Raw genomic sequence first — 25,549 nt, 5'->3', positions numbered from 1 at the left:
TCAGTGTAGTGTAATGAAAAGTGACATGTTCAGTTTTAAAAAGGTTGTGTTCTTTCTGATGAACCGTGACTCTCTGGTTTCTGACTTTAAAATCAGCCCTACGTGTGGAAGGAATGGAGGTGCGATCTAAGTCCTTGGTTCCCAAACCGGGGGTATTAGGACCCCTCGGGGTACCTGGCCTATCCACACAGGGTACCTGGCCTATCCACACAGGGTACCTGGCCTATCCACACAGGGTACCTGGCCTATCCATACAGGGTACCTGGCCTATCCACACAGGGTACCTGGCCTATCCACACAGGGTACTTGATAAGACTCATGAGATCATTGGTAAAATGCACATGAAGGGTTACTTCAGGGTTACTCTGGGCAGAGCAACATTCAGTTGGTGGCACACTAACTCAAGAAGGTTGAGGACCACTGCTGTAAGTCATTAGTAAAACTGCTCTGAACCAGTCATACTGATGACGTGAGACGATTGTCAACACCTGGTATAATAGTAGATCACGGGATAACGTTGGTAATGATGTGTGATTTAGTTTTACTGAAGTGTTTATGGATTTTCACAAAGCTTAAAACTACAACTATCTTGAAGAATATCTTATTGTAAGCAATATTACCATTATAGTATTGATACTGTAACAGAGATCCTCTACGGGTCACCTAACAGAGATCCTCTATAGTTCACATGACAGAGATCCTCTACGGGTCACCTAACAGAGATCCTCTACGGGTCACCTAACAGAGATCCTCTACTGGTCACCTAACAGAGATCCTCTACGGGTCACCTAACAGAGATCCTCTACTGGTCACCTAACAGAGATCCTCTACTGGTCACTTAACAGAGATCCACTATAGTTCACATGACAGAGATCCTCTACTGGTCACCTAACAGAGATCCACTATAGTTCACATGACAGAGATCCTCTACGGGTCACCTAACAGAGATCCTCTACGGGTCACCTAACAGAGATCCACTATAGTTCACATGACAGATATCCTCTACTGGTCACCTAACAGAGATCCACTATAGTTCACATGACAGAGATCCTCTACGGGTCACCTAACAGAGATCCTCTACGGGTCACCTAACAGAGATCCACTATAGTTCACATGACAGAGATCCTCTACTGGTCACCTAACAGAGATCCACTATAGTTCACATGACAGAGATCCTCTACTGGTCACCTAACAGAGATCCTCTACTGGTCACTTAACAGAGATCCACTATAGTTCACATGACAGAGATCCTCTACGGGTTACCTAAAACTCACCACTTTGTCTTGAGACCGGGCGTTGAATTTGACTGTCTTTAACCGCGCTCTCTCTTTTTTTTCAACCCTGTAGGAGAAAAGAGAGAAAGGGGGTGAGAAGACAGGAAAAGGGAGAAGAGAAGAGCGAGGGCTGCACCCATGGGTCACTGATTAAACATTGAACATATCGTGCCTTGAAACAAGCTGGCTATTTTCAGCCGGGGTATTGCGTGTGTGAAGACTCAGATCCTGATTCCCGTCTCTCTAGTAACTTCCACAGTGCTCTGCTGAGATTGAGGAGTAGAGGGGGACGGGATGATTCAGTCATCAGAGGGATAAAACAGTTGCCTTAAGGGGAAACCTTTTTATTTTCCCCAACTCTGTGAGAGCCTTGATGGCAGCATCATAAAAAAAAGTACCAGTAATTAAGTCCCTCCTACCTTTTTATTTAATTTAAATGAGACCCCGAAGGAAATATTAGCAGAATCCAAATTGTATTTTTTCCCCTTTGCGCTGCTTTTTCATTGTATTTAATCCTACAAAGCAAGTCTACAAAGCTCTACAAAGCTTTAAAATGTGAATCATTTCCTTCTTTCCTTTACAATGAGGACATCACTGCAGAATATGGCAATACCCCAGAGAGCAGGAGCGGGAAGAGAAGAAGAACTCAGAGCTCAGGATAAAATAACAGTCTTCTGCTCTCCATCAAGTACAGTACAGCTTTCCTTTAAATCTTCATTTGGTTTAACAGCCGTCTCAAACTACTTTTCAAGGCATGGCTGTTCGATGGCTGCTACAAACTTTCTATGCTACTGTTATTACTACTAATACTACTGCTGTTATTACTACTAATACTACTGCTGTTATTACTACTACTGCTGTTATTACTACTACTGCTGTTATTACTACTACTGCTGTTATTACTACTACTGCTGTTATTACTACTACTGCTGTTATTACTACTACTGCTGTTATTACTACTACTGCTGTTGCTACTGCTACTACTACTACTGCTGTTGCTACTACTACTACTGCTACTACTACTACTACTGCTGTTGCTACTACTGTTGCTGTTACTACTACTACTACTACTACTGCTGTTACTACTACTGCTGCTACTACTACTACTGTTACTGCTGCTGTTACTACTACTACTGTTACTGTTACTACCACTGCAACACTGCTGATGTTCCTACTACTACTACTACTACTGCCGCTACTACTACTACTACTGCTGCTGTTACTACTACTACTGTTGCTACTACTGCTGTTACTACTGCTGTTACTACTGCTGTTACTACTACTGCTACTACTACTGCTACTACTACTGCTACTACTACTGCTACTACTACTACTACTACTACTACTACTGCTACTACTACTGCTACTGCTGCTACTGCTACTACTACTGCTGCTACTGCTGCTACTGCTACTACTGCTGCTGCTACTACTGCTGCTGCTACTACTACTACTGCTATTGCTGCCATCTGATCTTTCCAAGGTGACAAATGAACCAGAGTCAGGTGAGAAGCCAATTATCATCTGTCTGTCACCCCTCTGTTGGGTGAGAGAGCGAGGGAGGGGGGAAATAGAGGTGAAGCTCGACAGTGTGTGTGTGTGTGTGTGTGTGAGAGAGCGAGGGAAGGGGGAAATAGAGGTGAAGCTCGACAGTGTGTGTGAGAGAGAGAGCGAGGGAGGGGGGAAATAGAGGTGAAGCTCGACAGTGTGTGTGTGAGAGAGAGAGCGAAAGAAACTGTAGGGTGTTTGAACTCTCAAGCTTAATGAAACAGCTGATTCCAAGCGCCTCTTTGCAGAATAAGATGTGATAATGTGTTACTGACGTCAAAGGGCTGCTGAATAAACAGAGTTAGTGTAAGACCGATGGGTGGGTTTTTGTTTCGATGGCAACTTTTATTTATTTTTTTGCCACAGAGAAGGTTTTCACTGAGAGACTGCAGTAGCACACCTCATTACAATCCTTGGCTAAACAGAAAATAGTGGTTGTGGGTATACTCTCTGCCCCTATGGTACCCTTATGACGCCAGTCACAGTGGCATCAGCATTCACACCATGCTGTGCCCAGGGATAACGCCAGCACTGGGCTGGGCTGACACACACACACACACACACACACACACACACACACACACACACACACACACACACACACACACACACACACACACACACACACACACACACACACACACACACACACACACAAGACAATGCAACGGTGTTTTAAAACTGAATTCCCCAAACTGCTGAGTCTGGTGAGTAAGAGGGCTTATTTAAAGCCATATCGTGCTAACAGACAAAACTCCTACTAATTCAAACTTTTTTTGGCTAATCTCTAAAAATAAGATTTGAGTGTTGGAGACACAGAACCAGGGTTGGGCAACTTCAATCCCCGGGACAGACAACATGTGAAAACAGTAGGTACTCCTAACCCTGAGCACCAGCTTCTAACCCTTACCTCCTCCTGCTAGGGATGACTCCAACCTCTTCCACCTCTCCTTCATGGGTCACCTGACGTGCCTGCCACCACTCGTCATCGGAGGCATTCACCACATGAAGGATGTCTCCAAAGTGGAAGTTGAGCCCCTGGCTGGGCAGCCCCGAGTCCTTCGCCCTGTCATAGTCAAACAGAGCCCTGGAGGGAGAGAAACACCATTACATCATCAAACAGCGCCATGCAGACAACAACAACAATAGATGAGGGTGGAACTGTCTTGTCAAACTGGGAGAGAGAAACAACACGACAAACTCAATGACATATCCTTCAGTATAAATACATATTTCACATTATTAGGGAGCTGTTAGTTAAGGAGAATGATTTCATGAGGCCCTGTAAGAAAAAAAAACGACGCTAGGCGAGGTCTTTTTAATATAAATACATGACACAAAAACACACAGGGAAGGCAAAGAGCGTGAGCATGATTGACCACCTGAGATTGGTGTGTGATGACGTGGTCCACATGTCAGAGAGTCTATGTGTCCAGGAGAGACTCGAGAAGCATGAGAAGCATGGATGTACTGAGTTCAGATACAGATCACAGGCACTGAGCACTGAGCAGGTGTTCCATATTAAAATAGATATGAGTGATTCCTGAATAGATGCCAAACATATGCAGCACGCAAAGCACAGCTCAGGAGAGCTTTACCCACTGCAGAACCTTGACATTGTGTTTTCGTGTGCATCTGCCTGCTAAGGAACTGGAGCTGAAGTAACAGCCGTCCCCTAGCATCCAGCCTGCCAGCCTCATGTCCATGTCTTTCCTTCATCAATTCAACAGGGCTGTCCTGCCTCATGTCCATGTCTTTCCTTCATCAATTCAACAGGGCTGTCCTGCCTCATGTCCATGTCTTTCCTTCATCAATTCAACAGGGCTGTCCTGCCTCATGTCCATGTCTTTCCTTCATCTATTAAACAGAGCTGTACTGCCTCATCCCTGTGTCTGTCCTTCATCTATTAAACAGAGCTGTCCTGCCTCATCCCTGTGTCTGTCCTTCATCTATTAAACAGAGCTGTCCTGCCTCATCCCTGTGTCTGTCCTTCATCTATTAAACAGAGCTGTACTGCCTCATCCCTGTGTCTGTCCTTCATCTATGAAACAAAGCTGTACTGCCTCATCCCTGTGTCTGTCCATCTATTAAACAGAGCTGTCCTGCCTCATCCCTGTGTCTGTCCTTCATCTATTAAACAGAGCTGTCCTGCCTCATCCCTGTGTCTGTCCTTCATCTATTAAACAGAGCTGTCCTGCCTCATCCCTGTGTCTGTCCTTCATCTATTAAACAGAGCTGTCCTGCCTCATCCCTGTGTCTGTCCTTCATCTATTAAACAGAGCTGTCCTGCCTCATCCCTGTGTCTGTCCTTCATCTATTAAACAGAGCTGTCCTGCCTCATCCCTGTGTCTGTCCTTCATCTATTAAACAGAGCTGTCCTGCCTCATCCCTGTGTCTGTCCTTCATCTATTAAACAGAGCTGTCCTGCCTCATCCCTGTGTCTGTCCTTCATCTATTAAACAGAGCTGTCCTGCCTCATCCCTGTGTCTGTCCTTCATCTATTAAACAGAGCTGTACTGCCTCATCCCTGTGTCTGTCCTTCATCTATTAAACAGAGCTGTCCTGCCTCATCCCTGTGTCTGTCCTTCATCTATTAAACAGAGCTGTCCTGCCTCATCCCTGTGTCTGTCCTTCATCTATTAAACAGAGCTGTCCTGCCTCATCCCTGTGTCTGTCCTTCATCTATTAAACAGAGCTGTCCTGCCTCATCCCTGTGTCTGTCCTTCATCTATTAAACAGAGCTGTCCTGCCTCATCCCTGTGTCTGTCCTTCATCTATTAAACAGAGCTGTCCTGCCTCATCCCTGTGTCTGTCCTTCATCTATTAAACAGAGCTGTCCTGCCTCATCCCTGTGTCTGTCCTTCATCTATTAAACAGAGCTGTCCTGCCTCATCCCTGTGTCTGTCCTTCATCTATTAAACAGAGCTGTACTGCCTCATCCCTGTGTCTGTCCATCTATTAAACAGAGCTGTCCTGCCTCATCCCTGTGTCTGTCCTTCATCTATTAAACAGAGCTGTCCTGCCTCATCCCTGTGTCTGTCCTTCATCTATTAAACAGAGCTGTCCTGCCTCATCCCTGTGTCTGTCCTTCATCTATTAAACAGAGCTGTCCTGCCTCATCCCTGTGTCTGTCCTTCATCTATTAAACAGAGCTGTACTGCCTCATCCCTGTGTCTGTCCATCTATTAAACAGAGCTGTCCTGCCTCATCCCTGTGTCTGTCCTTCATCTATTAAACAGAGCTGTCCTGCCTCATCCCTGTGTCTGTCCTTCATCTATTAAACAGAGCTGTACTGCCTCATCCCTGTCTGTCCTTCATCTATTAAACAGAGCTGTACTGCCTCATCCCTGTGTCTTTCCTTCATCTATTAAACAGGGCTGTACTGCAGCACTAGGACAGATGGAGCTGACAAAGCTGGAATACTAGGAAAAACAGTGTCTAGGTCAGAAAAATGTAAAGTCCACAAGGTACCGTGGAGAAAACAGAATGCATCTTAGTGTACTGTGGAGAAAACAGAATGCATCTTAGTGTAGTGTGGAGAAAACAGAATGCATCTTAGTGTAGTGTGGAGAAAACAGAATGCATCTTAGTGTACTGTGGAGAAAACAGAATGCATCTTAGTGTACCGTGGAGAAAACAGAATGCATCTTAGTGTACTGTGGAGAAAACAGAATGCATCTTAGTGTACCGTGGAGAAAACAGAATGCATCTTAGTGTACCGTGGAGAAAACAGAATGCATCTTAGTGTACTGTGGAGAAAACAGAATGCATCTTAGTGTACTGTGGAGAAAACAGAATGCATCTTAGTGTAGTGTGGAGAAAACAGAATGCATCTTAGTGTACCGTGGAGAAAACAGAATGCATCTTAGTGTAGTGTGGAGAAAACAGAATGCATCTTAGTGTAGTGTGGAGAAAACAGAATGCATCTTAGTGTAGTGTGGAGAAAACAGAATGCATCTTAGTGTAGTGTGGAGAAAACAGAATGCATCTTAGTGTACTGTGGAGAAAACAGAATGCATCTTAGTGTAGTGTGGAGAAAACAGAATGCATCTTAGTGTAGTGTGGAGAAAACAGAATGCATCTTAGTGTACCGTGGAGAAAACAGAATGCATCTTAGTGTACTGTGGAGAAAACAGAATGCATCTTAGTGTACTGTGGAGAAAACAGAATGCATCTTAGTGTAGTGTGGAGAAAACAGAATGCATCTTAGTGTAGTGTGGAGAAAACAGAATGCATCTTAGTGTACTGTGGAGAAAACAGAATGCATCTTAGTGTACTGTGGAGAAAACAGAATGCATCTTAGTGTAGTGTGGAGAAAACAGAATGCATCTTAGTGTACTGTGGAGAAAACAGAATGCATCTTAGTGTAGTGTGGAGAAAACAGAATGCATCTTAGTGTAGTGTGGAGAAAACAGAATGCATCTTAGTGTAGTGTGGAGAAAACAGAATGCATCTTAGTGTACTGTGGAGAAAACAGAATGCATCTTAGTGTAGTGTGGAGAAAACAGAATGCATCTTAGTGTAGTGTGGAGAAAACAGAATGCATCTTAGTGTACTGTGGAGAAAACAGAATGCATCTTAGTGTAGTGTGGAGAAAACAGAATGCATCTTAGTGTAGTGTGGAGAAAACAGAATGCATCTTAGTGTACCGTGGAGAAAACAGAATGCATCTTAGTGTACCGTGGAGAAAACAGAATGCATCTTAGTGTACCGTGGAGAAAACAGAATGCATCTTAGTGTAGTGTGGAGAAAACAGAATGCATCTTAGTGTACTGTGGAGAAAACAGAATGCATCTTAGTGTACTGTGGAGAAAACAGAATGCATCTTAGTGTAGTGTGGAGAAAACAGAATGCATCTTAGTGTAGTGTGGAGAAAACAGAATGCATCTTAGTGTAGTGTGGAGAAAACAGAATGCATCTTAGTGTAGTGTGGAGAAAACAGAATGCATCTTAGTGTAGTGTGGAGAAAACAGAATGCATCTTAGTGTAGTGTGGAGAAAACAGAATGCATCTTAGTGTAGTGTGGAGAAAACAGAATGCATCTTAGTGTACTGTGGAGAAAACAGAATGCATCTTAGTGTACTGTGGAGAAAACAGAATGCATCTTAGTGTAGTGTGGAGAAAACAGAATGCATCTTAGTGTAGTGTGGAGAAAACAGAATGAATCTTAGTGTAGTGTGGAGAAAACAGAATGCATCTTAGTGTACTGTGGAGAAAACAGAATGCATCTTAGTGTAGTGTGGAGAAAACAGAATGCATCTTAGTGTAGTGTGGAGAAAACAGAATGCATCTTAGTGTACTGTGGAGAAAACAGAATGCATCTTAGTGTAGTGTGGAGAAAACAGAATGCATCTTAGTGTAGTGTGGAGAAAACAGAATGCATCTTAGTGTAGTGTGGAGAAAACAGAATGCATCTTAGTGTAGTGTACTGTGGAGAAAACAGAATGCATCTTAGTGTACTGTGGAGAAAACAGAATGCATCTTAGTGTAGTGTGGAGAAAACAGAATGCATCTTAGTGTAGTGTGGAGAAAACAGAATGCATCTTAGTGTAGTGTGGAGAAAACAGAATGCATCTTAGTGTACTGTGGAGAAAACAGAATGCATCTTAGTGTAGTGTGGAGAAAACAGAATGCATCTTAGTGTAGTGTGGAGAAAACAGAATGCATCTTAGTGTACTGTGGAGAAAACAGAATGCATCTTAGTGTAGTGTGGAGAAAACAGAATGCATCTTAGTGTAGTGTGGAGAAAACAGAATGCATCTTAGTGTACTGTGGAGAAAACAGAATGCATCTTAGTGTAGTGTGGAGAAAACAGAATGCATCTTAGTGTAGTGTGGAGAAAACAGAATGCATCTTAGTGTACTGTGGAGAAAACAGAATGCATCTTAGTGTACTGTGGAGAAAACAGAATGCATCTTAGTGTAGTGTGGAGAAAACAGAATGCATCTTAGTGTAGTGTGGAGAAAACAGAATGCATCTTAGTGTACTGTGGAGAAAACAGAATGCATCTTAGTGTAGTGTGGAGAAAACAGAATGCATCTTAGTGTAGTGTGGAGAAAACAGAATGCATCTTAGTGTAGTGTGGAGAAAACAGAATGCATCTTAGTGTACTGTGGAGAAAACAGAATGCATCTTAGTGTAGTGTGGAGAAAACAGAATGCATCTTAGTGTAGTGTGGAGAAAACAGAATGCATCTTAGTGTACTGTGGAGAAAACAGAATGCATCTTAGTGTAGTGTGGAGAAAACAGAATGCATCTTAGTGTACTGTGGAGAAAACAGAATGCATCTTAGTGTAGTGTGGAGAAAACAGAATGCATCTTAGTGTAGTGTGGAGAAAACAGAATGCATCTTAGTGTACTGTGGAGAAAACAGAATGCATCTTAGTGTAGTGTACTGTGGAGAAAACAGAATGCATCTTAGTGTAGTGTGGAGAAAACAGAATGCATCTTAGTGTAGTGTGGAGAAAACAGAATGCATCTTAGTGTACTGTGGAGAAAACAGAATGCATCTTAGTGTAGTGTGGAGAAAACAGAATGCATCTTAGTGTAGTGTGGAGAAAACAGAATGCATCTTAGTGTAGTGTGGAGAAAACAGAATGCATCTTAGTGTACTGTGGAGAAAACAGAATGCATCTTAGTGTAGTGTGGAGAAAACAGAATGCATCTTAGTGTAGTGTGGAGAAAACAGAATGCATCTTAGTGTAGTGTGGAGAAAACAGAATGCATCTTAGTGTACTGTGGAGAAAACAGAATGCATCTTAGTGTAGTGTGGAGAAAACAGAATGCATCTTAGTGTAGTGTGGAGAAAACAGAATGCATCTTAGTGTACTGTGGAGAAAACAGAATGCATCTTAGTGTAGTGTGGAGAAAACAGAATGCATCTTAGTGTAGTGTGGAGAAAACAGAATGCATCTTAGTGTAGTGTGGAGAAAACAGAATGCATCTTAGTGTAGTGTGGAGAAAACAGAATGCATCTTAGTGTAGTGTGGAGAAAACAGAATGCATCTTAGTGTAGTGTGGAGAAAACAGAATGCATCTTAGTGTAGTGTGGAGAAAACAGAATGCATCTTAGTGTAGTGTGGAGAAAACAGAATGCATCTTAGTGTAGTGTGGAGAAAACATAATGCATCTTAGTGTAGTGTGGAGAAAACAGAATGCATCTTAGTGTACTGTGGAGAAAACAGAATGCATCTTAGTGTAGTGTACCGTGGAGAAAACAGAATGCATCTTAGTGTAGTGTGGAGAAAACAGAATGCATCTTAGTGTACTGTGGAGAAAACAGAATGCATCTTAGTGTACTGTGGAGAAAACAGAATGCATCTTAGTGTAGTGTGGAGAAAACAGAATGCATCTTAGTGTAGTGTGGAGAAAACAGAATGCATCTTAGTGTACCGTGGAGAAAACAGAATGCATCTTAGTGTACTGTGGAGAAAACAGAATGCATCTTAGTGTAGTGTGGAGAAAACAGAATGCATCTTAGTGTAGTGTGGAGAAAACAGAATGCATCTTAGTGTACCGTGGAGAAAACAGAATGCATCTTAGTGTACTGTGGAGAAAACAGAATGCATCTTAGTGTAGTGTGGAGAAAACAGAATGCATCTTAGTGTACTGTGGAGAAAACAGAATGCATCTTAGTGTACTGTGGAGAAAACAGAATGCATCTTAGTGTAGTGTGGAGAAAACAGAATGCATCTTAGTGTAGTGTGGAGAAAACAGAATGCATCTTAGTGTACCGTGGAGAAAACAGAATGCATCTTAGTGTAGTGTGGAGAAAACAGAATGCATCTTAGTGTACTGTGGAGAAAACAGAATGCATCTTAGTGTACTGTGGAGAAAACAGAATGCATCTTAGTGTAGTGTGGAGAAAACAGAATGCATCTTAGTGTACCGTGGAGAAAACAGAATGCATCTTAGTGTAGTGTGGAGAAAACAGAATGCATCTTAGTGTAGTGTACTGTGGAGAAAACAGAATGCATCTTAGTGTAGTGTGGAGAAAACAGAATGCATCTTAGTGTAGTGTGGAGAAAACAGAATGCATCTTAGTGTACTGTGGAGAAAACAGAATGCATCTTAGTGTAGTGTACTGTGGAGAAAACAGAATGCATCTTAGTGTAGTGTGGAGAAAACAGAATGCATCTTAGTGTACTGTGGAGAAAACAGAATGCATCTTAGTGTAGTGTGGAGAAAACAGAATGCATCTTAGTGTACTGTGGAGAAAACAGAATGCATCTTAGTGTAGTGTGGAGAAAACAGAATGCATCTTAGTGTAGTGTGGAGAAAACAGAATGCATCTTAGTGTACTGTGGAGAAAACAGAATGCATCTTAGTGTAGTGTGGAGAAAACAGAATGCATCTTAGTGTAGTGTGGAGAAAACAGAATGCATCTTAGTGTAGTGTGGAGAAAACAGAATGCATCTTAGTGTAGTGTGGAGAAAACAGAATGCATCTTAGTGTACTGTGGAGAAAACAGAATGCATCTTAGTGTAGTGTGGAGAAAACAGAATGCATCTTAGTGTACTGTGGAGAAAACAGAATGCATCTTAGTGTACTGTGGAGAAAACAGAATGCATCTTAGTGTAGTGTACCGTGGAGAAAACAGAATGCATCTTAGTGTAGTGTGGAGAAAACAGAATGCATCTTAGTGTAGTGTGGAGAAAACAGAATGCATCTTAGTGTACTGTGGAGAAAACAGAATGCATCTTAGTGTAGTGTGGAGAAAACAGAATGCATCTTAGTGTACTGTGGAGAAAACAGAATGCATCTTAGTGTAGTGTACCGTGGAGAAAACAGAATGCATCTTAGTGTAGTGTGGAGAAAACAGAATGCATCTTAGTGTACTGTGGAGAAAACAGAATGCATCTTAGTGTAGTGTGGAGAAAACAGAATGCATCTTAGTGTAGTGTGGAGAAAACAGAATGCATCTTAGTGTAGTGTGGAGAAAACAGAATGCATCTTAGTGTAGTGTGGAGAAAACAGAATGCATCTTAGTGTACTGTGGAGAAAACAGAATGCATCTTAGTGTAGTGTGGAGAAAACAGAATGCATCTTAGTGTACTGTGGAGAAAACAGAATGCATCTTAGTGTACTGTGGAGAAAACAGAATGCATCTTAGTGTAGTGTACCGTGGAGAAAACAGAATGCATCTTAGTGTAGTGTGGAGAAAACATAATGCATCTTAGTGTAGTGTGGAGAAAACAGAATGCATCTTAGTGTACTGTGGAGAAAACAGAATGCATCTTAGTGTAGTGTGGAGAAAACAGAATGCATCTTAGTGTACTGTGGAGAAAACAGAATGCATCTTAGTGTAGTGTACCGTGGAGAAAACAGAATGCATCTTAGTGTAGTGTGGAGAAAACAGAATGCATCTTAGTGTACTGTGGAGAAAACAGAATGCATCTTAGTGTACTGTGGAGAAAACAGAATGCATCTTAGTGTAGTGTGGAGAAAACAGAATGCATCTTAGTGTAGTGTGGAGAAAACAGAATGCATCTTAGTGTAGTGTGGAGAAAACAGAATGCATCTTAGTGTACCGTGGAGAAAACAGAATGCATCTTAGTGTACTGTGGAGAAAACAGAATGCATCTTAGTGTAGTGTGGAGAAAACAGAATGCATCTTAGTGTACTGTGGAGAAAACAGAATGCATCTTAGTGTAGTGTGGAGAAAACAGAATGCATCTTAGTGTAGTGTGGAGAAAACAGAATGCATCTTAGTGTACTGTGGAGAAAACAGAATGCATCTTAGTGTACTGTGGAGAAAACAGAATGCATCTTAGTGTACTGTGGAGAAAACAGAATGCATCTTAGTGTAGTGTGGAGAAAACAGAATGCATCTTAGTGTACTGTGGAGAAAACAGAATGCATCTTAGTGTAGTGTGGAGAAAACAGAATGCATCTTAGTGTACTGTGGAGAAAACAGAATGCATCTTAGTGTAGTGTGGAGAAAACAGAATGCATCTTAGTGTACTGTGGAGAAAACAGAATGCATCTTAGTGTACTGTGGAGAAAACAGAATGCATCTTAGTGTAGTGTGGAGAAAACAGAATGCATCTTAGTGTAGTGTGGAGAAAACAGAATGCATCTTAGTGTACTGTGGAGAAAACAGAATGCATCTTAGTGTACTGTGGAGAAAACAGAATGCATCTTAGTGTACCGTGGAGAAAACAGAATGCATCTTAGTGTAGTGTGGAGAAAACAGAATGCATCTTAGTGTAGTGTGGAGAAAACAGAATGCATCTTAGTGTAGTGTGGAGAAAACAGAATGCATCTTAGTGTAGTGTGGAGAAAACAGAATGCATCTTAGTGTAGTGTGGAGAAAACAGAATGCATCTTAGTGTACTGTGGAGAAAACAGAATGCATCTTAGTGTACCGTGGAGAAAACAGAATGCATCTTAGTGTACTGTGGAGAAAACAGAATGCATCTTAGTGTAGTGTGGAGAAAACAGAATGCATCTTAGTGTAGTGTGGAGAAAACAGAATGCATCTTAGTGTACTGTGGAGAAAACAGAATGCATCTTAGTGTACCGTGGAGAAAACAGAATGCATCTTAGTGTACTGTGGAGAAAACAGAATGCATCTTAGTGTACTGTGGAGAAAACAGAATGCATCTTAGTGTACCGTGGAGAAAACAGAATGCATCTTAGTGTAGTGTACCGTGGAGAAAACAGAATGCATCTTAGTGTAGTGTGGAGAAAACAGAATGCATCTTAGTGTACTGTGGAGAAAACAGAATGCATCTTAGTGTACTGTGGAGAAAACAGAATGCATCTTAGTGTAGTGTGGAGAAAACAGAATGCATCTTAGTGTAGTGTGGAGAAAACAGAATGCATCTTAGTGTACCGTGGAGAAAACAGAATGCATCTTAGTGTACTGTGGAGAAAACAGAATGCATCTTAGTGTAGTGTGGAGAAAACAGAATGCATCTTAGTGTAGTGTGGAGAAAACAGAATGCATCTTAGTGTACCGTGGAGAAAACAGAATGCATCTTAGTGTACTGTGGAGAAAACAGAATGCATCTTAGTGTAGTGTGGAGAAAACAGAATGCATCTTAGTGTACTGTGGAGAAAACAGAATGCATCTTAGTGTACTGTGGAGAAAACAGAATGCATCTTAGTGTAGTGTGGAGAAAACAGAATGCATCTTAGTGTAGTGTGGAGAAAACAGAATGCATCTTAGTGTACCGTGGAGAAAACAGAATGCATCTTAGTGTAGTGTGGAGAAAACAGAATGCATCTTAGTGTACTGTGGAGAAAACAGAATGCATCTTAGTGTACTGTGGAGAAAACAGAATGCATCTTAGTGTAGTGTGGAGAAAACAGAATGCATCTTAGTGTACCGTGGAGAAAACAGAATGCATCTTAGTGTAGTGTGGAGAAAACAGAATGCATCTTAGTGTAGTGTACTGTGGAGAAAACAGAATGCATCTTAGTGTAGTGTGGAGAAAACAGAATGCATCTTAGTGTAGTGTGGAGAAAACAGAATGCATCTTAGTGTACTGTGGAGAAAACAGAATGCATCTTAGTGTAGTGTACTGTGGAGAAAACAGAATGCATCTTAGTGTAGTGTGGAGAAAACAGAATGCATCTTAGTGTACTGTGGAGAAAACAGAATGCATCTTAGTGTAGTGTGGAGAAAACAGAATGCATCTTAGTGTACTGTGGAGAAAACAGAATGCATCTTAGTGTAGTGTGGAGAAAACAGAATGCATCTTAGTGTAGTGTGGATAAAACAGAATGCATCTTAGTGTACTGTGGAGAAAACAGAATGCATCTTAGTGTAGTGTGGAGAAAACAGAATGCATCTTAGTGTAGTGTGGAGAAAACAGAATGCATCTTAGTGTAGTGTGGAGAAAACAGAATGCATCTTAGTGTAGTGTGGAGAAAACAGAATGCATCTTAGTGTACTGTGGAGAAAACAGAATGCATCTTAGTGTAGTGTGGAGAAAACAGAATGCATCTTAGTGTACTGTGGAGAAAACAGAATGCATCTTAGTGTACTGTGGAGAAAACAGAATGCATCTTAGTGTAGTGTACCGTGGAGAAAACAGAATGCATCTTAGTGTAGTGTGGAGAAAACAGAATGCATCTTAGTGTAGTGTGGAGAAAACAGAATGCATCTTAGTGTACTGTGGAGAAAACAGAATGCATCTTAGTGTAGTGTGGAGAAAACAGAATGCATCTTAGTGTACTGTGGAGAAAACAGAATGCATCTTAGTGTACTGTGGAGAAAACAGAATGCATCTTAGTGTAGTGTGGAGAAAACAGAATGCATCTTAGTGTACTGTGGAGAAAACAGAATGCATCTTAGTGTACTGTGGAGAAAACAGAATGCATCTTAGTGTAGTGTGGAGAAAACAGAATGCATCTTAGTGTAGTGTGGAGAAAACAGAATGCATCTTAGTGTAGTGTGGAGAAAACAGAATGCATCTTAGTGTACTGTGGAGAAAACAGAATGCATCTTAGTGTAGTGTGGAGAAAACAGAATGCATCTTAGTGTACTGTGGAGAAAACAGAATGCATCTTAGTGTACTGTGGAGAAAACAGAATGCATCTTAGTGTAGTGTACCGTGGAGAAAACAGAATGCATCTTAGTGTAGTGTGGAGAAAACATAATGCATCTTAGTGTAGTGTGGAGAAAACAGAATGCATCTTAGTGTACTGTGGAGAAAACAGAATGCATCTTAGTGTAGTGTGGAGAAAACAGAATGCATCTTAGTGTACTGTGGAGAAAACAGAATGCATCTTAGTGTAGTGTACCGTGGAGAAAACAGAATGCATCTTAGTGTAGTGTGGAGAAAACAGAATGCATCTTAGTGTACTGTGGAGAAAACAGAATGCATCTTAGTGTACTGTGGAGAAAACAGAATGCATCTTAGTGTAGTGTGGAGAAAACAGAATGCATCTTAGTGTAGTGTGGAGAAAACAGAATGCATCTTAGTGTAGTGTGGAGAAAACAGAATGCATCTTAGTGTACCGTGGAGAAAACAGAATGCATCTTAGTGTACTGTGGAGAAAACAGAATGCATCTTAGTGTAGTGTGGAGAAAACAGAATGCATCTTAGTGTAGTGTGGAGAAAACAGAATGCATCTTAGTGTAGTGTGGAGAAAACAGAATGCATCTTAGTGTAGTGTGGAGAAAACAGAATGCATCTTAGTGTACTGTGGAGAAAACAGAATGCATCTTAGTGTACTGTGGAGAAAACAGAATGCATCTTAGTGTACTGTGGAGAAAACAGAATGCATCTTAGTGTAGTGTGGAGAAAACAGAATGCATCTTAGTGTACTGTGGAGAAAACAGAATGCATCTTAGTGTACTGTGGAGAAAACAGAATGCATCTTAGTGTAGTGTGGAGAAAACAGAATGCATCTTAGTGTAGTGTGGAGAAAACAGAATGCATCTTAGTGTACTGTGGAGAAAACAGAATGCATCTTAGTGTAGTGTGGAGAAAACAGAATGCATCTTAGTGTAGTGTGGAGAAAACAGAATGCATCTTAGTGTACTGTGGAGAAAACAGAATGCATCTTAGTGTACTGTGGAGAAAACAGAATGCATCTTAGTGTACCGTGGAGAAAACAGAATGCATCTTAGTGTAGTGTGGAGAAAACAGAATGCATCTTAGTGTAGTGTGGAGAAAACAGAATGCATCTTAGTGTAGTGTGGAGAAAACAGAATGCATCTTAGTGTAGTGTGGAGAAAACAGAATGCATCTTAGTGTAGTGTGGAGAAAACAGAATGCATCTTAGTGTACTGTGGAGAAAACAGAATGCATCTTAGTGTACCGTGGAGAAAACAGAATGCATCTTAGTGTACTGTGGAGAAAACAGAATGCATCTTAGTGTAGTGTGGAGAAAACAGAATGCATCTTAGTGTAGTGTGGAGAAAACAGAATGCATCTTAGTGTACTGTGGAGAAAACAGAATGCATCTTAGTGTACCGTGGAGAAAACAGAATGCATCTTAGTGTACTGTGGAGAAAACAGAATGCATCTTAGTGTACCGTGGAGAAAACAGAATGCATCTTAGTGTACTGTGGAGAAAACAGAATGCATCTTAGTGTACTGTGGAGAAAACAGAATGCATCTTAGTGTAGTGTGGAGAAAACAGAATGCATCTTAGTGTAGTGTGGAGAAAACAGAATGCATCTTAGTGTAGTGTACTGTGGAGAAAACAGAATGCATCTTAGTGTAGTGTACTGTGGAGAAAACAGAATGCATCTTAGTGTACTGTGGAGAAAACAGAATGCATCTTAGTGTAGTGTGGAGAAAACAGAATGCATCTTAGTGTAGTGTGGAGAAAACAGAATGCATCTTAGTGTAGTGTGGAGAAAACAGAATGCATCTTAGTGTAGTGTGGAGAAAACAGAATGCATCTTAGTGTACCGTGGAGAAAACAGAATGCATCTTAGTGTAGTGTGGAGAAAACAGAATGCATCTTAGTGTACTGTGGAGAAAACAGAATGCATCTTAGTGTAGTGTGGAGAAAACAGAATGCATCTTAGTGTACTGTGGAGAAAACAGAATGCATCTTAGTGTACTGTGGAGAAAACAGAATGCATCTTAGTGTACTGTGGAGAAAACAGAATGCATCTTAGTGTACTGTGGAGAAAACAGAATGCATCTTAGTGTACTGTGGAGAAAACAGAATGCATCTTAGTGTAGTGTACCGTGGAGAAAACAGAATGCATCTTAGTGTAGTGTGGAGAAAACAGAATGCATCTTAGTGTAGTGTGGAGAAAACAGAATGCATCTTAGTGTAGTGTGGAGAAAACAGAATGCATCTTAGTGTACTGTGGAGAAAACAGAATGCATCTTAGTGTAGTGTGGAGAAAACAGAATGCATCTTAGTGTAGTGTACCGTGGAGAAAACAGAATGCATCTTAGTGTAGTGTACCGTGGAGAAAACAGAATGCATCTTAGTGTAGTGTGGAGAAAACAGAATGCATCTTAGTGTACTGTGGAGAAAACAGAATGCATCTGTAGTGTACTGTGGAGAAAACAGAATGCATCTTAGTGTAGTGTGGAGAAAACAGAATGCATCTTAGTGTAGTGTGGAGAAAACAGAATGCATCTTAGTGTAGTGTGGAGAAAACAGAATGCATCTTAGTGTACCGTGGAGAAAACAGAATGCATCTGTAGTGTACCGTGGAGAAAACAGAATGCATCTTAGTGTACTGTGGAGAAAACAGAATGCATCTTAGTGTACTGTGCCTTTCTACTGTAATAATCATTGCAGCAATTCAATGGTGGTATTTAAATGAAAGATGTGGTTATCACGTTAAACGAATCAAATGAACGAGCATTGAGAACATTGATCAGTAATAACAGTCACCTTGTAATTACCCGGTAATAACCCTAACATTGTAATTACTCGGTAATAACCCTAACATTGTAATTACTCGGTAATAACCCTAACATTGTAATTACTCGGTAATAACCCTAACATTGTAATTACCCGGTAATAACCCTAACATTGTAATTACCCGGTAATAACCCTAACATTGTAATTACCCGGTAATAACCCTAACATTGTAATTACTCGGTAATAACCCTAACATTGTAATTACTCGGTAATAACCCTAACATTGTAATTACCCGGTAATAACCGTAACATTGTAATTACTCGGTAATAACCCTAACATTGTAATTACCCGGTAATAACCCTAACATTGTAATTACTCGGTAATAACCCTAACATTGTAATTACCCGGTAATAACCGTAACATTGTAATTACTCGGTAATAATCCTAACATTGTAATTACCCGGTAATAACCCTAACATTGTAATTACCCGGTAATAACATTATTAACATTGTAATTACTCGGTAATAACCCTAACATTGTAATTACTCGGTAATAACCCTAACATTGTAATTACCCGGTAATAACATTATTAACATTGTAATTACTCGGTAATAACCTTAACCTTGTAATTACCCGGTAATAACCCTAACATTGTAATTACTCGGTAATAACCCTATTAACATTGTAATTACTCGGTAATAACCCTAACATTGTAATTACTCGGTAATAACCCTAACCTTGTAATTACCCGGTAATAACCTTAACCTTGTAATTACCCGGTAATAACATTATTAACATTGTAATTACTCGGTAATAACCCTAACATTGTAATTACTCGGTAATAACCCTAACATTGTAATTACTCGGTAATAACCTTAACCTTGTAATTACCCGGTAATAACATTATTAACATTGTAATTACTCGGTAATAACCCTAACATTGTAATTACTCGGTAATAACCTTAACCTTGTAATTACCCGGTAATAACCTTAACCTTGTAATTACCCGGTAATAACCGTAACATTGTAATTACTCGGTAATAACCCTAACATTGTAATTACTCGGTAATAACCTTAACCTTGTAATTACCCGGTAATAACCGTAACATTGTAATTACTCGGTAATAATCTTAACATTGTAATTACTCAGCCATAACTTTAACATTCTAACCCACGTTGCATCATGTTAATGTAGTCTGATAAGAAGAATGTCTTTGAATAGCATCTTTTAGTCTAATTGAGCGGTGGGGCCCCTCTTCCCGTTCAGTACTGAGCACAAACACTTCCACTCTGAGTGAAATAAATATCTTGATACATGTCCTTACAGGAACACACACAGGCCCAGCTGTAAATGTCACTTCATTTCATTAAGAAAATCATAAAACGTGCCATTTCAGGATTCTACAGGCCTTTCTCAGTTTGTGTTTTTTAACGATCAATGAAATAGAAGAGCGTAAATAATTTTCTCCGTCTGCTATGAGGTCATCCACCGAGCCAGTCAGGCTTCCATCTCTACGTACGCTATTAAAAGGGAAGACTAAATCTTACTGTAGTACAGCTGCCAATGCCAGAGCCGGGAGCATTTAAAACAGCATGGTTAAAAGCAGCTAATTGAAATGTGTGGTTCTCTGTTTTCTAGCCTCTCCTCGGCTGTAATGAGATGGACGACAACACAGCTGGAAGGCTGTGAAAGTCGATGCTACAAGCTACACCTCATCCTGAGGGCCTTAAAGGAAACTGACCAAAACTCTCCTGCCTTCATTACAGTCTAATTGTTCCTCTGTAGAGGCCTCTGGGACATATACAGTCCCATGAGTATTAGTGTGCATGGGGTTCTCCCCCCCCCACCACACAGAGCCCCCCCATTTTTACATTAAAAACAAAGTAATGCCGTCTCCCCCTTTTTAATGGTTGTTTAATGAGATAGCCTATATTAAATACACATTGACAAAAATGTCTTTGAATCCTCGACTTTAGAAGGTCGTAGCTCAGCTTAGCCTAAAGCATCACAGATTTATACGTTTTTTTTTTTTTTTTTTAGATCGGTATGAACAATCCATCTATATAAATTTTTACCTTTCAAATCAAGAAAGGTCCCCCCTAAAATGTATTAAATAAAAAATGTCCATCATCAATCTACACGCAATATCCCATAATGACAAAGCAAAAACAGGTTTTAAGAATCAAGAAAGTCCCCCCCCCCCCACGAAACGTTGGCCCCCAAGGTTGGGAACCCACTGCCCTAAGGGGTACTATAGTGTAGATGTAGTTAAACGGATCACTGATTGAGTTATTCTAACGTGGAAGTGCTGTTAGTTAAACTCACAGGGCCGGCAGGTAGCCTAGTGGTTAGAGCGTTGGGCCAGTAACCGAAAGGTTGCTAGATCGAATCCCCCGAGCTGACAGATCGAATGCCCCTGAACAAGGCAGTTAACCTAGGCCGTCATTGTAACTAAGAATTTGTTCTTAACTGACTTGCCTGCCTAGTTAAATAAAGGTTAAATAAATAAAAAATTATATTAAAAATTAACTAAGGCTAGATGTTTGAGCAGTGGAATACTGGCCCTTGGTTGTGTTTGCTATGACTTCCCTATGTGACATGGAGTGCTAATTTTATGCATGCAGGCTATAAAGAAAATTATTCTGCAAAGCTTGGATTTCCATAATGCAGTATATTTTCTGTTGCTGGAAGTATGTGTCAGCGCAAAGTAAGAAGGATGGTTTTAGGAACTGGTTTGAGTTTCAATCTCCTGAACATCCCCTAGCAGAGACACTAATCCTGTTAGAGTGGGAATCAAACTACTGGGACTGCATGCTTCTCCATATATCACTCTATATCAGGGTTCTCCAACCCTGTTCCTGGAGAGCTACCGTCCTGTAGGTTTACACTCCAACCCTGTTCCTGGAGAACTACCGTCCTGTAGGTTTACACTCCAACCCTGTTCCTGGAGAGCTACCATCCTGTAGGTTTACACTCCAACCCTGTTCCTGGAGAACTACCGTCCTGTAGGTTTACACTCCAACCCTGTTCCTGGAGAACTACCCTCCTGTAGGTTTACACTCCAACCCTGTTCCTGGAGAACTACCGTCCTGTAGGTTTACACTCCAACCCTGTTCCTGGAGAGCTACCATCCTGTAGGTTTACACTCCAACCCTGTTCCTGGAGAACTACCCTCCTGTAGGTTTTAACTCCAACCCTGTTCCTGGAGAACTACCGTCCTGTAGGTTTACACTCCAACCCTGTTCCTGGAGAGCTACCACCCTGTAGGTTTACACTCCAACCCTGTTCCTGGAGAGCTACCGTCCTGTAGGTTTTCACTCCAACCCTGTTCCTGGAGAGTTACCATCCTGTAGGTTTTCACTCCAACCCTGTTCCTGGAGAACTACCGTCCTGTAGGTTTACACTCCAACCCTGTTCCTGGAGAGCTACCGTCCTGTAGGTTTTCACTCCAACCCTAAGCTAACCGAGTGAACCGCTGCACCATCGAGAGCGTCCTGACCGTTTGCATCACGGCCTGGTACGGGAATTGCTCCGTCCACAACCGCAAGGCACTCCAGCGGGTGGTGAAGACGGCCCAGTACAACTCTGGGACCATGCTCCCACCCATCCTGGATATCTGCTCCCCAGCCACGAGCTGTTCCCTCCCTTACCGTCAGGCAGATGGTATCGGAGCATGAGGTCTGATACCAACAGGCTCAGAGACAGTTTCTATCTACAAGCCGTCAGACTGATGAACACTTGAACTGGTCTGATTCTCCGCACTCACTCACCCACCCACGGAGTGCATTCGGAAAGTATTCAGACCCCTTCACTTTTTCTACATTTTGTTACGTTACAGCCTTATTCTAAAATTGATTAAATAAAAAATGTCCATCATCAATCTACACACAATATCCCATAATGACAAAGCAAAAACAGGTTTTTAGAAATATTTGCAAATTTACTCAGAATAAAAACAGAAATACCCTATTTTCATAAGTATTCAGACCATTTGCTATGAGACTTGAAATTTAGCTCAGGTGCATCCTGTTTCTATTGATCATCAACTTGATTAGAGTCCACCTCTGGTAAAATCAATTGATTGGACATGATGTGGAAAGGTACACACCTGTCTATATAAGGTCCCACAGTTGACAGTGCATGTCAGAGCAAAAACCAAGCCATGAGGTTGAAGGAATTGTCCGTAGAGCTCTGAGACAGGATTGTGTCGAGGCACAGATCTGAGGAAGGGTACCAAAAGATGTCTTCAGCATTGAAGGTCCCCAAGAACACAGTGGCTTCCATCATTCTTAAATGGAAGAAGTTTGGAACCACCAAGACTCTTCCTAGAGCTGGCCACCCGGCTAAACTGAGCAATCGTGGGAGAAGGGGGGCCTTGGCCAGGGAGGTGACCAAGAACCCGATGGTCACTCTTACAGAGCTCCAGAGTTCCTCTGTGGAGATGGGAGAACCTTCCAGAAGGACAACCACTTTTCAGCATTCCACCAATCAGGCCTTTATGGTAGAGTGGCCAGAGGGACGACACTACTCAGTAAAACGCACGACAGCCCACTTGGAGTTTTCCAAAAAGCACATAAAGGATTCTCAGACCATGAGAAACAAGATTCTCTGGTCTGATGAAACCAAGATTGAACTCTTTGGCCTGAATGCCAAGCGTCACGTCTGGAGGAAACTAGGCACCGCGCATCACCTGACCAATACTATCCCTACGGTGAAGCATGGTGGTGGCAGCATCAGAGATCCTTGATGAAAACCTGCTCCAGAGCGCTCAGCACCTCCGACTTAGGTGAAGGTTCATCTCCCAACAGGACAACAACCCTAAGCACACAGCCAAGACGACGCAGGAGTGGCTTCAGGACAAGTCTCTAAATGTCCTTGAGTGGCCCAGCCACAGTCCGGACTTGTAGGAGGCCTGCTCTATATCCTTCTCCAGTATACTGTAGGAGAGGCTTTTTATAGCGTGCACACCACATGACCAAAAGTATGTTTGACACCTGCTCGTCCAACATCTAATTTCAAAATCATGGGCATTAATATGGAGCTGGTCCCCCCTTTGCTGCTATAACAGTTCTGGGGAGGCTTTCCACTAGATGTTGGAACATTACTGCAGGGACTTGCTTCCATTCAGCCACAAGAGCATTACGGAGGCCAGGCACTGATATCGGACAATTAGGCCTGGCTCACAGTCGGCGTTTCAATACATCCCAAAGGTGTTAGATGGGGTTGATGTCAGGGCTCTGTACAGGCCTGTCAAGTTCTTCCACACCGATCTTGACAAACCATTTCTGTACGGACCTCGCTTTGTGCACGGGGGCATTGTTATGCTGAAACAGGAAAGGGCCTTCCCTAAACTGTTGCCACAAAGTTGGAAGCACAGAATCGTCTAGAATGTCATTGTATGCTGTCGCATTAAGATTCCCTTCACTGGAACTAAGGGGCCTAGCCCGAACCATGACAAACAGCCCCAGACCATTATGACACTCTATTCGTAACAAGAAAAAACAGGTAGCTAAATATAATAACAAACTGCAATCATTTGCCGTTAGTGAGAACTGGGAGGAGCTGGGAGGAGGTGCTCTTGTCCTCAATGGACTTTACCGTGTCCCAACACTTTTTGGAGTTAGAGCTACAGGATGCAAAATTTCAGTTTGAAAAAGCTAGCCTTAGCTATCCTAACTGACTGAGTATACTGGTTCCTGACTTCCCTGAAAAGTTGCATATCGCGGGAGCTATTCGATGCTATTGCAGTCCGCCACAGGATGTTTTTGTCTGGAGCGAACCAAGGGCTATATCTGTTCTTAGTTCTACATTTTTTGAAAGGGGCGTGCTTATTTAAGATGGTGAGGAAATTACTTTTAAAGAACAGTGCAGAGGATCTGTTCACTTCAGAGAAAATGTCTGTGTGTTTGTGGTGTTGTCTCAGGGTGTTTTCACATATAGTCCTCTTAAAAATAAAAATAAAAATCGCAGTCCTCTTTAAAGTGAACTCTGGGGTAAAACCCCCCAAAAGAAGTCAGTTCTCTTTTTATTCACACTGCCCTTACCTTTGAATGAGGAGTCAACTCTTTTGCCAGTTCACTTCACCTATTTTAAGGTCCGAGTCCTCTTTGCATTCACATTGCTGTGTTTAGAAACAAGCCAATATCTTTTTTTAACATTCCCTCAATGCACTTTGGGTTTTAATCATTTGGAAGCTAATAAATTGCATTTAGTTGAAAGATTACATAATACTTGTAATTTGAAGATAATATTAACATGTAAATATAATTGGTAACAAAATAAATAGCAGAAGAATAACTGCAGATTAAATAATGCTGTAATTGAAAATTGTATACCCAAAGTAGGCTACGGGCCCTTTAAGAGGTCCTGAGTGGCGGAGCGATCTAAGGCACTGCATCTCAGTGCAAGAGGCGTCACTACAGTCCCTGGTTTGAATCCAGGCTGTATCACATCCGGCCATGATTGGGAGTCCCATAAGGCGGCTCAAAATTGGCCCAGCGTCGTCCGGGTTTGGCCAGTGTAGGCCGTTATTGTAAATAAGAATTTGTTCTTAACTGACTTGCCTAGTTAAAATATATATATATATATTTTTTAAAGAGATAGAATTGATTTTCTACCCTACGTCGTGATTCTCACCCCAAAAATATTGTCTTCTGAAACTATTCAAACCCCACAAAAAAATGAACAGCTTATGAAGCGCTCTTAGCCTATAGACCACAAATTACAAACAAATCATCGAACTAAAAACAATTTTGGAATTTCTGTGCCGCCTTGACAATCGCTAATATATATCCCCAAACAGAACACGCTTTTTACCTCGAACCTGCACGTCATCATCTTCTCTTTTCTGTGGCATCAATGTGAGGGGTTACGTCAGTAGTCTAGCGTGAGGGGTTACGTCAGTAGTCTAGTGTGAGGGGTTACGTCAGTAGTCTAGCGTGAGGGGTTACGTCAGTAGTCTAGCGTGAGGGGTTACGTCAGTAGTCTAGCGTGAGGGGTTACGTCAGTAGTCTAGCGTGAGGGGTTATGTCAGTAGTCTAGCGTGAGGGGTTATGTCAGTAGTCTAGCGTGAGGGGTTATGTCAGTAGTCTAGCGTGAGGGGTTATGTCAGTAGTCTAGCGTGAGGGGTTACGTCAGTAGTCTAGCGTGAGGGGTTACGTCAGTAGTCTAGCGTGAGGGGTTACGTCAGTAGTCTAGCGTGAGGGGTTATGTCAGTAGTCTAGCGTGAGGGGTTATGTCAGTAGTCTAGCGTGAGGGGTTATGTCAGTAGTCTAGCGTGAGGGGTTATGTCAGTAGTCTAGCGTGAGGGGTTATGTCAGTAGTCTAGCGTGAGGGGTTATGTCAGTAGTCTAGCGTGAGGGGTTATGTCAGTAGTCTAGCGTGAGGGGTTATGTCAGTAGTCTAGCGTGAGGGGTTATGTCAGTAGTCTAGCG

At 41.7% G+C, this 25,549-nt stretch overlaps 1 protein-coding gene across 14 annotated transcripts in view; it reads right to left on the bottom strand.

Annotated features, from left to right (window-relative positions):
- The window catches only part of LOC139541722 (disks large homolog 1-like), a 269,358-nt gene that overhangs the window by 16,035 nt on the left and 227,774 nt on the right, over window positions 1-25,549 (bottom strand). For all 14 annotated transcript variants that reach the window (XM_071346676.1, XM_071346677.1, XM_071346678.1 and 11 more), the window contains 2 exons: window positions 3,730-3,906; window positions 1,275-1,341 (listed from right to left, as the gene is read on the bottom strand). In XM_071346676.1, coding sequence (XP_071202777.1) covers window positions 1,275-1,341; window positions 3,730-3,906 — 244 coding nt within the window. The remainder of the gene's footprint in view (window positions 1-1,274; window positions 1,342-3,729; window positions 3,907-25,549) is intronic.

Source organism: Salvelinus alpinus, chromosome 16 (assembly GCF_045679555.1).
Source record: "Salvelinus alpinus chromosome 16, SLU_Salpinus.1, whole genome shotgun sequence".
NCBI lineage: Eukaryota > Metazoa > Chordata > Actinopteri > Salmoniformes > Salmonidae > Salvelinus > Salvelinus alpinus.
The sequence above is the reverse complement of the archived record's forward strand: the minus strand, read 5'-3'. Positions and strand labels throughout refer to the sequence as shown.